At 51.6% G+C, this 14,778-nt stretch overlaps 1 protein-coding gene across 1 annotated transcript in view; it reads right to left on the bottom strand.

Moving 5' to 3' along the window:
* Nucleotides 1–3,901: 3,901 nt before the first annotated feature.
* The window catches only part of FGF11 (fibroblast growth factor 11), a 42,476-nt gene continuing 31,599 nt past the window's right edge, over nt 3,902–14,778 (bottom strand). Inside the window, exons 4-5 of the mRNA XM_035135703.3 lie at nt 8,362–8,560; nt 3,902–5,713 (exon numbers count right to left, since the gene is read on the bottom strand). Of these exons, the coding sequence (XP_034991594.1) occupies nt 5,592–5,713; nt 8,362–8,560 (321 nt within the window). The 3' untranslated portion in view covers nt 3,902–5,591. The remainder of the gene's footprint in view (nt 5,714–8,361; nt 8,561–14,778) is intronic.

Below are 14,778 nucleotides of genomic sequence, written 5' to 3'. Positions count from 1 at the left end.
GGAGCAGATGTAAGCAGCTCAGGAGAGCCCTGCTAGATCAGGCCAATAGCCCATCTAATCACAGAATCGTAGAGTTGGAAGGGATCTCCAAAGGTCATCCAGCCCAACCCCCTGCAGTGCAGGAATCTTTTGCCCAATGTGGGGCTCGAACCTACAACCCTGAGATCGAGAGTCTCGTGCTCTACCAACTGAGCTGGTCTCACTCCAGCATCCTGCCCTCGCAGTGGCCAAGCTGGTGACCGTTATGTGAAACCCGACAAGCAGGATTCGAACACAAGTGCAGCTCTCCCCTCCTGTGGCTCCTTAACAACAGACCTTCAGATGCAGAGCCATCATGGCTAGTAGCCACCTGTAGCTTTTATCCTCACTGGATTTGACCAGTCCTCTTTTAACACCGTCCAGTTTGGTAGCCATTGCTGCCTCAAGTGGCAGGGAGTTCCGCAGTTTAACGATGCACTGCGGAAAGAAGCCTCAAATCTTCCAGCATTCAGCTGCAAGGGACGCCCACGAGTCTGAGCAAAGGAGGAAACCTTATAAAGGTGGCTGGGGAGGAAATGCCCAGCATGTCTGGATTGAGGAAAGGTTGAGTTTGAAGGGGCACCTAAGGGTCATCCAGTCCAACCCCCTGCAATCCTGCAATGACAACTGACGAATCCCTGACAGGCGGCCACGCAACCTCTGCTTCAAAACCTCCGGTGGAGGAGAGACGTCACAGAGTTGGAGGGGGAACCCCCAAGGCCATCCAGCCCAACCCCCACCTCCCACACAGGAATCAACATGTGTCCCTTTTCCAGATACGCACAGAGACAAGCCAGGTAGAATAATAGAAACTTTCTTTTTTTATTTATTTCCAGAGTGCAGGACAAAAGGGGTGGGGGTGGGGGGCAAGGAGACTCTTGGCCCATCGCACCAGGTTTATGGAGGGGAGGGGGGCAAGTTATTGCTGAGAGGGAGCCGGTTTCTCATGCAGGGAGTTAGGGCCAAAGGCAGAGAGGATTCCTGCAATTATTGCTTTTCTGTGCTGGTTAAAGGGGAGGGGGAGGAGAAGGTGGGAGTGGGGGCGGAGCCAAGGAGGCCAAGCCCCGCCTCCTCCAGCGGTTGTCAAGGCTCCATGGTTTGTAGCAGAACAGTGGCACACATCTGGGAGAGAAAAGGGGGGGCATTTCTGACCCCAAAATGCAACACACACCAAAATGCATTTTTAATGACTTCCGATTGAACTCCCAAACAGGGAGATCTGACATTTTTTTTGGGGGGGGGGCGTTATTTCCAAAAGATTGGTTCTGCAGAGATATTTGAAACCCCTCTTTTCCACTTCAGATCTGGAAGCAAAATGAGAAGGATTTTGAAATCTGGGAATTGGAGTGTTTGCATGCCCCTAAACCAGACATCCCCAGACTTCGGCCCTTCAGATGTTTTGGACTACAATTCCCATCATCCCTGACCACTGGTCCTCTTAGCTAGGAATCATGGGAGTTGTAGGCCAAAACATTTGGAGGGCCGCAGTTTGGGGATGCCTGCAAAACATTTTGTGAATCTTTGTACTTTTGTCCATGTACAGTATTTATTTCCCCCGATTTGAATTATAAAACGGTGGTTTTCTTGAGTCAAAATGAGAGTACCCATAAACAATAAAAGCACTGCTTTTCAGAACATCCTGATTCCTTAGCCCGATTAGAAATTAGAGGGGTTCTTTGGGTTGTTTTTAGGTTTCTAACCCCTTCCCCAAATTTGATTTTAGAACTGGGCCGAGGAATTAGGATGTTCCAGAAAGCGAACAGTCACATGGTGCAGATTTCAAATCCGGCTCAGAAATTGGGAGTGGGGTTTGGAATGATTTTTAATTCGGGAATACCTTCACAGTCCAAAACATGGAAGGGACCCCCGAGGGTCATCTAGCCCAACCCCTTGCAAGACGGAACCATGTTTGTGTCTGGCAACCTCTGGAGAAGTTGGAGAACAGAGGGGAAGGGGGGAGGGAGAAAGGAGGCTGAGCGGAAAGAAGGGAGGGGGGAGATCCACGGAACCCCACACACGGGTAGGCAGGAGAGGGGTGTTTAATGCCAAAGGAGACCAGGCAGAGTCGGACTCCCAACCCTCGCTCTCCCACGGCCCTGTCCTTCGGCTGAGGCATTAAGGTGGCTGGGAGGATTATACAGAATTATATACACAGTACAGCCTTCAGATATAAAGTTTGCACGCACAAAAAAAAGGTGGGGGGAAGGTGGGGGAAGAGGTTAGATTTCGAACCTGCAACCTTTCACGCCAGCCAATCGCTCTGAACCACTTGCTTGGTTCTGGTGCAATCGCGACGTCTGTACATGCAAACACACACACACACACACACACACACACACAGAGAGAGAGAGAGAGAGAGAGAGACAGGTGTTTAAGAAATGTGTTGCAGGAAGGTGAGGGCAAGAAGGCTCCAGAGGAATTCATCACCCAGCCAACCCCTGCTTAAAAACCTCGAGTGAATCATAGACATAGAGTTCGAAGGGGACCCCGGAGGTCCACTAGCTCAACCCCCTGCAATGCCGGAATCGCAACGAAAGAAATGTAGTCTTAATAACAACCATCGTTGGAATTTCCTTTCTTGTCGTTTGAATCCCTCGGTTTGGGTCCTCCTCTCTGGAATATCAGAAAGCAAGCTTGCCCCCCTCTCCCGCGACATGAAAGCCTTTCAGATATCTGAAGATGGCTGCCGCACGTCTGAATTGATACAACTACATTTGGGCAGGAGGAGAAAAAAAGACGCAGTGATGTGTTGTTTGTTTGTGTGTTTGTGTGTGTGCGCGCATGGAAGAGATCATTTGCGCACAACCCCCCGAAAGTGAAAAACAAGCACCTCACTCAAGACATCACACCAGTCGATCGATCCATGCACTTCCCACTGGCCCTACACACTGCCCACTGGTGGCCAGGTGGGGAATTGCTCCCTGGGGGTGTTTTCATTTCCCCTTTTCTGGGCAGCTGTCGCCCCCTTGTGGCCGCACCTTGCAAAGACACCGTTGCACCCCTGCTGGATCCTCAGCAGAGAAATTCCTGAGTTCTCTTGAACCCTGTAGCCATTGGACAGGAGGGGATAAGGAGAGGGTGTCGGTCTGGTGCCTGGGACACCTATGGCTCTGGCTGCACGAGGCCACCGCTGGGAGGAAGACAAGATAGGTAGTCACTGCCGCCTATGGCTCATTAAAGCGTCGGGCCTGATCGTGGAATCGTAGGGTCGGGACACCCTGAAGGGCATCTAGCCCAACCCGCTGCGGGGCAGGTCCCGCGTGCAAAGAATCCCCTGGATATCCCGTTTGTTGGTCCCTTCTGTTGGCTGGACAGAGATCGGATCTCTCTTTCAAACATGGCTCGGTAAGGATGGAGCAGGGCGAGGCGAATTTGGAACCCGGGGCCAAGGGGTGTGGGGGAAGGCATTGCGGAACCCAGGCCCACCTTTCTGGAAGAGGGTCTAGTGCAGCCTGGTGCCCCAGATGTTTTTGGACTATTCGTAGTCCAAACAGCACCTGGGGAGCCCCAGGTTGGAGAAGGTCTAGTCGTTTCAGGGCTGTGAACCCGAGACCCCAGGGCTTTATTTGTGGTGTGGGGGGCAGCTTAGCTCAGTGGCTGTGTGGAATTAGAACATGTGTCCATGGATGGGCAGGAAGGGAGGGGGGCTGGGGAACAGGGGACCCCCCCCATCTCTAGCAGGAATAGGAATTGGAAGGGACACCCCAAAGGTCATCCAGCCCAACCCCCTGCAATGGTCCCCGGGTTTGGTTTCTGGAAGACAAACGCATGGCAATGTGAGATACATTTTTAAAAAACTATTCCGTATCCATCCACCCCCACCCTAGAGACCCCTCCGAACCCCTTCCCCGAACCCCACAAGTATTAATAAATGCTACCTCCACCCCCTCGCAGAACACGGGTTCGGATTGGCTCATCCCCCCAACCCCCACTCAGTCTTGTTCATTTATGGCCTGTTGAAAACCGAAATCGGATCGGAGTATGGCGAATCTGGGCTCTGGGGTGCAGGAGGAGACAGGGTTGGGGTGTCAAAATGGTGGTGGGTTTTTTTGGGGGGGCGGGCGCAGAGTTTTATGGCATGCACCCTCCCCCGAGTTATTGGCTATTTGTTCCCCAATAAGGTCAATGCGCCAGGAAGATCGTCGCAATGATGCAAATTATTTTGGGGGTGTCCAAACTGCCATCCCCCCGGCAGGCCAGTATGACGGTGTCGCCACTCAGTGGCCAAATATGGTTATTGCATTTTCTTCTTTTGCAGCGGAAGCTGGGAAAACGCCCCTTGGCGTGCTCCGTGAATGCAATGTTGCCATCCGGTGGCCAGAGGGGGGTATGACACGTGTAGTTTCGCAGGCTGCAAAATGTTATTGGTTCCTGATAGGGCAATGTCGGCCCCCGGTGGCTGAAGTCGGCAATACAGTCTTCTTGCTGCAGAACACGGGAGCCCGGCGAACAAAAAGGTAGTCCTTTGCATCACGAGTGTCCGGAACTGGAATTGCAATTAGTTTTTTTTTGGGGGGGGGGGACGGACGACGACAGTCATTGCGTTTTTCATTTTAAAAAAGTGCCCACAAACGAAGAAAAAGATTCCACTTATTTTTTGTTAAATTGCTCCAATAAAACAGTGTTTAGATGGTTTCGCTTTGAAGGCTTCTCCCCAGTTTTTACATCCTGGGCCCTTCCAGGGACAGAAGGCAGTCTCAGGGACAGAAGGCAGTCAACTCACCGCCTCTCCCCGCCCCCCGGAGGAATCCCATATAGCCAACTGCCGCTGTTATTCACAAATCCTAAAAGACCAGCAGTGAAATCCATATACAACGATTCCAGATAGGAGAATGTCACCCCCCAGTGGCTGAAAAGGGGATAGCACAGTTGTCACGAAATCGAAAAACTCCCCCCCTCCAACCCCCCCCCCCCGCCCCGGAGTAGGAATCTCTGTTGTTTTCCATTGGCTGCTAGAAGAACGTCAACACACTTCTTTTAAAAACACTCTCCTTCTCCCTGAAGTTGTACCGTCGGCCCCGGCGAAGAGAAAACACCCTCGTTGCGCCATTTTGGAAGACTGCTGTAGATTGATTGGGTTTCTAAAAACGTCGTTTTTATCCCTGACGAGACGCAACCACTTCTGCAATAGGGAGGCTGAAAGCGCACCCCCCACACACACACAGTGGATTTGTCACAGTTTGGAAGAAGAGGAGGAAGAAGAAAAATCCCGGCGTTGCAATGTCGTCCCCATGTGGCCGGAGGCCGTATTGCACCTGTAAGCGCGAAACGGAAGACTTCCGTTGTGTTATTTTTTTCCCCTCGTCCAAGTTGCCGGACGATGATGACGGACCTCCTCCTTTCCCGGCCAGATCCTGTTGGGGTCCAAAGTCCCACAGAGGCGGAAGACAGCGAGAGAGAAGGGGAGACACATCCTGAGAGAAAATGGAAGGTCCGTGAAGGTGTGTTTGGGAAGGTGTTTCTCGGCAGGCGGCTGTCTCAGAGGTGTGTGTGTGGGGGGGTCATGTGTGCAGGTGGCTTGCACGGGAGAAGTGGGGGGTGGAGGAGAAGGGGCACCCCCCCATTCCTTGGGGCTACGTGGCTTCCGCCTTGGAGATCTCTTTGACGGGCACGGAGGGGGCACCGGCCTCCTCCGCCTTCTTCGCCAGGGCCGGCTCGACCACGTTGTGTAAGGAAGGCTCGCGATACAAGGCCACTATGGAGGAAGAAAGGGGGCAGGGATTAAAACTGCGTCGGACTACAATTCCCATCAGCCCCCAGTCGCGGGGAACCAGAACGGCCCCCACGTGAAGGGAGACCTCGTCCGGGCTCCCGTCAGTTCTCTGAACCGGCCTGTCGCGTGCCTCTTTGGCCAAAGGGGGCAGAGCCGTGCGGCGCGCAATTAAACTGCGGAACTCCCTGCCACAGGAGGCGGGCGACGGGCACCAAAATTGGCAAATTCGTGGGAGAGCAGAGGGCTATTGATGGCTGCCAGCCATAATGGCTGTGCTCTGCTGGAAATCGCAGGAGGGGAGAGGGCTCTTGTGCAGAAACCGAGCTTGCTCCATGTTCCACAGGAGAACCCTTTAGATATTTGAAGATGGGTCTCCGATCTCGCCTTTTCCAGGCTAAACACCCCCAACTACTTCCAACTGTTCCTCTTTTGTCACCCTGATCATCCTTCCAACTTGCCTGTTCCCTCCTTCACACAATAAACCAGAGTCCTGTGGCTCGAAAACCGGACTTAATCCCATACCTGCCAAGTTCCTGCTGGAAAAATAAGGGATCGGCAGACCGGAAGTAGCGCTGCCGCCATTTTGGAACTGGGCGGAGCATGCTCAGAAGCGACTTTCGACGCTGCTCTGCCCAGTTCCAAAATGGCCACCGCGCCAGAAATCGCTTCTGCGCATGTCCAGAGACTCCAGACATGTTCAGAAGGAGCCTCCCCCGGCCGGTAAGTAAACTGGGGAAAAACAAAAAATAATAATCCATTTTTCCAGCTGGGAACGGCTGGAAAAATGGGGGTTTCCCAGGGAATACGGGAGACTTGGCAGCTATGACTAATCCTAGCCAATTTGCCACGCTACAGTAATTCTGGTTTACTCGCGAGTAAGCAGTGAGGTTGGCCAGCTTTGGGGAAAGTCTGGATCCCTGATGGAAGGAGGAAATGGGCCAGATTTAGGTTGGATGAGGCCTTGAGCTACTGGAGGTCATGGGGCCCTTTCTATGTCCAGCCGTCCTTTGTCAACAACAAATTGTCGCTGTTTTTTTCTGTTGAATATATGCTATATATGGTCATTTATGGACCTGAGAGGTATCTCAAGCCATTTGCACCTGTCGCCCTGCAACCAGTCCATGCAGAATGTAGGCATCCTATATATAGAAATGAGCAAACCAGTGATATTTTAGGGAGCAGGCTAGCAGGCGGGGCCCATGAAGTACATCCTAGAAGCCTACACAACACAAAACCCTGTTGTTGCATGTAGGTTTTATTTTATTTATTTTTTATCTTATATTTTGGAAATGTACATCCAGTCCCCCCCCCCCCGTTTAAATTGCTTGTGGGCCCCCAAGAGAGTGGGGCCCTAAGCTATGGCTTGTTTAGCTTATATGTAAATCTGGCACTGGCCCTCTGCCTGCCTGTGTCCTGAGTGACGATTTTCTCTTCCTGACCAATAAGATTCAGAGTCCGTTGCTCAGGACTCTCTCAGCTAGGCACCTGAAATACCCTTTTTCCTTTGCATCTGAAGCAACTGGGAGGAAGATGCAAGGACAGGCTGGCTCAGAGGAAGGTTAGGAGCAGACCGGGCATGGGCGTACCCAGCGCAGGGCAGGGGGGGACAGCTTACCTTCCAAGTTCCGGACTGCAGAATCCGGGACCGGCAGCCATTTGACACCGGAAGTTGCGTCGACGTAACTTCCGGTGTCGCTTTGCCCTTCTATGGGCACAAAAAATGGCCTCCGCCGGCTTCGAAGGTCGCTTCTACGCATGTCAGGAAGTGCGTCGACGCAACTTCCGGTGTTGCTCCGCCCATCTATGGGCACCAAAAATGGCCGCCGGCAACACCGGAAGTCGCGTCTATGCACTTCCGGACATGCGTAGATGCGACTTTTGAAGCTGGTGACGGCCATTTTTGGTGCCCATAGAAGGGCAAATCAGAAAGAAAAAAAATGGCCGCCGGCAGGAGAAAATAACGGAGAAAAACGGGAGACGAAGTGATACGGGGGACCACCGGGAAAAGGTAAGTAAAAACGGGGTTTTCCGGGGAAAACGGGGTACTTGGCAGCTATGGGGACAGCTGTCCCCCCCAGAAGCAGGGCTGGCGCAGCCGTGGGCGAGAGTTGCGCTGCCGACGGGGCTGGTGGGCAGAGGCGGAGGCAGAGCACAGCCCAGCGGAGCGCGAGTTCGGCGTTACCGCCCACCGCACCGCGCCCTCCCTCCAGCTCCCCGCCGCGCCCTCTGGCAAGGCCAAGCGCGGCAGGGAACCAGAGTGCGTGACAGGAAGCTGGAGGGCACGGCGCGGCGGGTGGGAGCGCCGAACTCGCGCTCCGCCGGGCTGCGCTCCGCCTCTGCCTTTGCCCACCAGCCCCGCCGGCAGCGCCGCTCTCGCCCACGGCTGCGCGCTCCACCTGGGCTCTGTAGCCCCGCCCACATTCCCACTTTGTGGCCCCTCCCGTGCCTTGCCCCCCCCTGCCCCCTCTAGTTTCGATCCTGGGTACGCCCCTGAGACCGGGGCTTTTCTTCACAGCTGTGCAAGAGATCACGCGCGCCGGAAGCAGCAGAGATCACTCGCACGGCAACGATTCCCAAGGATCGCTGCCCGAGGCTTTCTCTCCCAAACGCCCCCACTGGCCTCTGCTCACCTTCCAGCAGTTTTGGGAGGAAGTGGGCCGCAGCTTTGGTCTTCTTGACTCGGTTTCCCTTCATCACTTGCCCATCCTTGTTTATGCCCAGGTACCACGACCGCCCCGACTCCCTCTGCCGGTAGAGGGTGGAGGAATACATGACGTAATAGTTCTCAAAGACGCACTCCTTGAAACGGCACTCGGCGGTGAAGTGAGTCTGGAGGGGAGAGAGGTTCATTATATTCATTGATTTTTTAAAAAAAGACATTTATGTACTGCCCTCTATAAATACGTAGCAGTGGGGGTGCAGGGGTTAAGAGAGAGGCCAGGGTTCGAATCTCGCTACGAAGCTCGCCGGGTGACCCTGGGCCAGCCTGAGCTACATCACAGGGTTGTTGTGGCTGGGGCATACCAGTCGGAAGGGCAGGGTACATATAATAAAATTATTCTTATTATTATTGGAGGAGGGAACTATTTATGCCCACTTGAACTCCTTGGAGAAAAAGGTGGCATACAAATGCTATGAATAAATAAAGGAAATCGCAGTTGCTTACAACAATTGTACAAAAAACCATTCTGTTCTGGGCACCACAGTTCAAGAAGGATACTGACCAAGCTGGAATGTGTCCAGAAGAGGGCAAAAAAATTGGTCAAAGGCCTGGAAATGATGCCTCATGAGGAACGGCTTAGGGAGCTGGGTATGTTTAGTCTGGAGAAGAGAAGGTTAAGGGGTGATATGATAGCCATGTTAAAATATATAAAAGGATGTCATATAGAGGAGGGAGAAAGATTGTTTTCTGCTGCTCCAGAGAAGTGGACACGGAGCAATGGATTCAAACTTCAAGAAATAAGATTCCACCTAAACATTAGGAACAACTTCCTGACAGTAAGAGCTGTTCGGCAGTGGAACGGACTTCCGGAACAGATGAAGTTTGAGAACCAAGGGACTACTGTATTTATTCTTAACCGCTTGCATAGGCCTGGCAGAATAGAAAAGTTTTCAGCAGGCATTTAAAAGTTGGCCCTGACGTTTGCTCCTGAATTTCTAGTGACAGGGAGTTCCACCGGCTGATGATACTAAAGACTTGTGGTTTTTTTTTTGTTATTTCTGCATTGGACTAGAGGACCTTTGGGGGGACCCCTTTCAGCTCTACGACTCGTTGTATATTGATGCTGCTGCATAAGAAAACACTTTATTTCATCACTGAGAACAATCAAACAAAACGCAATGTATCTATATACAACAGATCAACAATTATTCAACTATTTTGAAACCATTATAAATCCCTCCAGCTCTCTTGGAGGAAAAGCTGGAGATGTAATAAAATACCACCCCAAAAAGAGAAATACGCCCCACAAAACAAAACAAAAAAAACCATTTATGCAAACACTGGCTTGTACTGTATTGACAGCTGCCTGCCACTAGGTGGCGCTGCCCAACACCAGATGGACACCCTTATGAGATCACCCACAGGATTCCTGGGGGTCTCTCCAGGATACCTGGGTCCGCATCCCAGAATCGTGAGGACGAAGGCGCCAGCGGATCCATAACATTAATGAGAGCAAAGTGTCCCGGAGGAGCGCGCACCACAGCTACTTTTATTCTCTCCCCCCCCCCCGCCCAAGCCGCCAGCCGCCATCGTTTTCACTGCCAAATTTCTTCAGAGCTGTTTAATTGATATTAAAAGGGCGTCTTAAGAACCGCCAAGAGATCTGCGGGGGAGGGAGGAGGAAAAACTCCCGAGAGATTTCTGCAGGGATCAGGGAGGTTATTTAACCCCTCAGATCCCTGTCCTACCTCCTTTAGCAGATGTGCAAGTTCAATTTTTGCAGCCTTTTGGCACTGTTCTTTCCCTAATTCTTTTTACTGATTTTCCATATTTTTTTAAACAAATTGTGACCAAATTAATACAGATTAAAAAGCTGACATCCCGCCCCCCCCTTTTGCCCCTCTGCTTTCCTTCCCCTTTTGCTGTTCCCAGTGCGATAAGATTTCCAAAATTCCTTACAAAGTTTCAACCCCTCTCCCCACACATCACCTGTTCGACTACCAACTTCTGCTGAGGCTTTTATACACTTCTCATCACCTGCCCTCCAAGCAGTCGAGCAGATTAAATCTTCCTTTATGTATCTATAATAATCATTAATCAATTTTAAAACATCCCTCTTCGGGTAGCTCTTGGATAATCCTATTCCCTCCCAGGCAGCCTTATTGTAGCATCTAGGACAGTGGTAGGAGGGAACCTCAGTCCTGGGTGCAGAATGTGGCCCTTCAAGTATTGCTTTCTGGCCCTGGGGAGCCTCCCCAGGCCACGCCCCCTGCCCCAAGCCACACCCCTCTCTGCTCTCGATTAGCACCTCCCTTAAATGTCCCCCCAGCTGTGCTTAATCTCTGACCCCAGGACAGAGAAGGGCGTGTCAAGAGAGAATTTATATTCATGGTCCACCCACTTTTGCCTTTGGCTCCGCCCACCACAGGCAACCCACCCTCACGAGCCTTCCAGGAAGGGAATGCGGCCCTCCGGCTGAAAGGTCCCCGAAGCGTCGGGAGAGCTTCCGCTGCGCTCCTGTCCCGTTTGGGGGGAACCCGGCTGGCCACCGTGAGAATTGGACGCGGGACTGGTTGGGCTTCTTTGGTGCGCGGTTAAACGGTGGAACTCCCTGCCACAGGCTTTTTAAAGAAAGGACAGGGCAGGAAGGAATAACGTACAAGGGAAGATTAACAAATGCTAGGATGTAAAGATACAAACTGGGAAGCGGGAGGGAGGGAATTCGACGCTCGGATGAGCAATATCTAAAGTGAATTTCAAGAATATGTTTAAATGTAAAAGACGGAAAAGCAAAATATTATTAAAAAAAGAAAAAGAAAGGAAGGGCAGGGCAAATCCGTAAAGGAGGAGGAGGCTATCGATGGCTGCTATCGACAGATCAGTTGTGGGACCAAGCAGATGCGGCCGTTCTCCTAAGATTCTAGTCCTCATGCTTCTGAATGAAGGCCTGGTTTACAAATACGGGATGCTACCTGTCGATGAGCCACTCCTTTGGTCCCTCTAGATCAGTGTCGTGGAACGGACTCCCTTGGAGGGTGACGGACACCCCCCCTTCCTTGGAAGTTACTAAGAAGAGGTTGGATGGCTGTCTGTCCATCCTGTACCAGGTACAGTCCAACCTCGGCTTCTGAACGCCTCCGTTTTGGAACTTTCTGGCTCCCGAACGCCGAAAACACGGAAGTGTGTGTTCCGGTTTCCGAACGTTTCTCTGCTCGAGTGCAGAAAGCTCCCGAAACCAATCAGAAGCCGAGCTTTGGTTGTCGGACATTTCGGAAGCCGAATGGGCTTGTGGAACGGGTTACGTCTGACAGCCGAGATTTCACTGTACATTATATGTACAAAATCGCTATGTACAAATGTAGACTTTCCATTTAACGATATTTGGAATTCATTTTTATAAAAACCGTATGAGGTTAAGGCCTGGTTAACTACTACCCTCCCACCCCCTTTTAACACAATGTCTTGTTGTTCTGCTTTGTTGTCTACACGGAAAATATTATTGTTTCTTCGTTTCTTGTGCCTTATCAGTGCAACTTGTAATTTTGTACATTTTCGACAATGTGTGTGTGTGTGTGTGTGTGTGTGTGTGTGTGTATAACGCTTCACCCCAGCTGATATTCCTGCCTTGTAGGGGGTGGGGCTAGATGACCCCCCGGGGGGGTCCCTTCCAACTCAGCAAGGATTTTTTGTCTGCACTGACTGGCAGCAGCGGCTTCTCAGGGCAACAGGCCGCAAATATCCAGCTTCTGGGGACTAAACCGGCTATCCCATTCAGATGGGTGGGATATAAGTAATAAGCTGTTGTTGTTGTTGTTTGTTTGTTGTTATTCTGCATGCCAAGCAGGTGCTTGACACTTGGATGATGGGCTTGAGGGCATCCTGAGCAAGTTTGCAGATGACACCAAATTGTGAGGGGAGGACAGGATCACACTTCAAAATGACCTTAACAGATTAAACAACTGGGCCAAAGCAAACAAGATGAATTTTAACAAGGAGAAATGTAAAGTACAGTGGTACCTCGGTTTACAAACACAACTGGTTCCGGAAGTCTATACTTATCCTGAAGCGAACTTTCCCATTGAAAGTAATGGAAAGTGGATTAATCCGTTCCAGACAGTCCGTAGAGTACTTAAACTGAAGTGTACTTAACATGAAGCGAGCTTTCCCATTGAAAGTAATGGAAAGTGGATTAATCTGTTCCAGACGGGTCCGTGAAGTACTCAACCTGAAGCGAACTTAACCCGAGATATGAGTGTAATTGGTTCCGGAAGTCCATACTTAACCTGAAGTGTACTTAACCTGAAGCAAACTTTCCCATTGAAAGTAATGGAAAGTGGATTAATCCTTTCCAGACGGGTCCACGGGGTACTTAAACTGAAAATACTCAAACCGAGGCGTACTTAAACCGAGGTATGAGTGTACTACACTTGGGCAAAAAAAATGAAAGGCACAAATACAGGATGGGTGACACCTGGCTTGAGAGCAGTACATGTGAAAAGGATCTAGGAGTCTTGGTAGACCACAAACTTGACATGAGTCAACAGTGTGATGCAGCAGCTAAAAAAGCCAATGCAATTCTGGGCTGCATCAATAGGAGTATAGCAGCTAGATCCAGGAAAGTAATAGTACCACTGTATTCTGCTCTGGTCAGACCTCACTTGGAGTACTGTGTCCAGTTCTGGGCACCACAGTTCAAGAAGGATACTGACAAGCTGGAACGTGTCCAGAAGAGGGCAACCAAAATGGTCAAAGGCCTGGAAACGATGCCTTATGAGGAACGGCTTAGGGAGCTGGGTATGTTTAGCCTGGAGAAGAGAAGGTTAAGGGGTGATATGATAGCCATGTTCAAATATATAAAAGGATGTCATATAGAGGAGGGAGAAAGGTTGTTTTCTGCTGCTCCAGAGAAGCGGACACGGAGCAATGGATTCAAACTACAAGAAAGAAGATTCCACCTAAACATTAGGAAGAACTTCCTGACAGTAAGAGCTGTTCGGCAGTGGAATTTGCTACCAAGGAGTGTGGTGGAGTCTCCTTCTTTGGAGGTCTTTAAGCAGAGGCTTGACAGGCATATGTCAAGAATGCTTTGATGGTGTTTCCTGCTCGGCAGGGGGTTGTACTGGATGGCCCTTGTGGTCTCTTCCAACTCTACGATTCTATGATTCTATGCTCTAAAACCCGTTAAATTCTGGCCTCGAATCGCACAGTGCATACAGAATGATGGCGAGCTTAGTCTCCATGCCTTTGTGCTTTGTGCAGTCCCTCACCTCTCCTTATGTGCTTATTTTCTCTTCTTTTGGGGGGCGTCCCGAGAGACTCTTTCTCCCTCTCCCCGGCTGTGCCACCCCTCCTTCTCCTGCCCCCTCGCCTGCCTGCCTGCCCTCCCTCCCTCCCTCCTCCTCCTCCTCCTCCTCTCTCTCTCTCTCTCTCTCTCTCTCTCTCTCTCTCTCTCTCTCTCTCTCTCTCGCAACCCAAGCAGCGAACCATCACCTTCTGCCAGGCTCATCCTTTCTGACAGCCACCATCTTCCCAGGGAAAACTCCTTCCCTCTCAGCTGCTCCACGTTCCCTGCCGGATCGGGGTCACCTCTCCAGGCGGCGGATAAATGATTCATCGCGCGTGCCCCCAACCCTCGCTGCCTCCCCCAGCCCCCCCCCCCGGTCTGCACCCGGCACCTCCTCTCCCCTGCAATCTAACCTCCCTCTCTGTTTTTGGCACGGGACGGACCCTCCCCAAAACGCCACCCCTCCGATGCGGTCACTGCCAGGAATTTGCCCACAGATGCATTGCTTGGCCAAGGGCCACACTGCCGCAGGCTGGGCGCTTCCCGGTGGGAAGGGCAAAGGGTGGGGGGCAGGATCAGGGCGCCACGGCAACTGCCAGGCTGGAGGACGAGGGAGGGGCGCCAAGAGGAAGGACAGCTGATCCTGGCAGCCGGCCGCCTTTTAGAAAATGCATTGTTTTATCTCAGAGGGTGAGCGCATGGGCCTTTAAAGCACATCCACATCTCAAGCACATGATCTGCTCTCTCCAATGAACCCTGGGAACTGTAGTTTCTTGGCACCCTTGGCTAGCGGCGGCTCCTCCTGGGATTGTTTTCTGTAGGAATGCCCTGTGCTTTGCAGCTGAGCGTTGGGGGCAGATGGAAGGAAGTGCTGGTACGTTGTTAAACTGCGGAACTCGCTGCCACAGGAAGCTGTGCTGTGGCTGGATGCTCCGTGAATATCTTGGTCCATCACGGTTGGTACGGATGACAGACAGGGGTCTGTCCTGTCTTCTTCTGCCTGTTCCCATTCCCAGCAGCCCTCTCGGGTATTCAGTGGGTAGAGCACGAGACTCTTCAACACAGGGTTCTGGGTTCGAGTCCCACATTGGGCCAAAGATC

This window comes from Zootoca vivipara, chromosome 12 (assembly GCF_965207765.1).
Source record: "Zootoca vivipara chromosome 12, rZooViv2.hap1.1, whole genome shotgun sequence".
NCBI classification, from domain to species: Eukaryota; Metazoa; Chordata; class Lepidosauria; order Squamata; family Lacertidae; genus Zootoca; species Zootoca vivipara.
The sequence above is the reverse complement of the archived record's forward strand: the minus strand, read 5'-3'. Positions and strand labels throughout refer to the sequence as shown.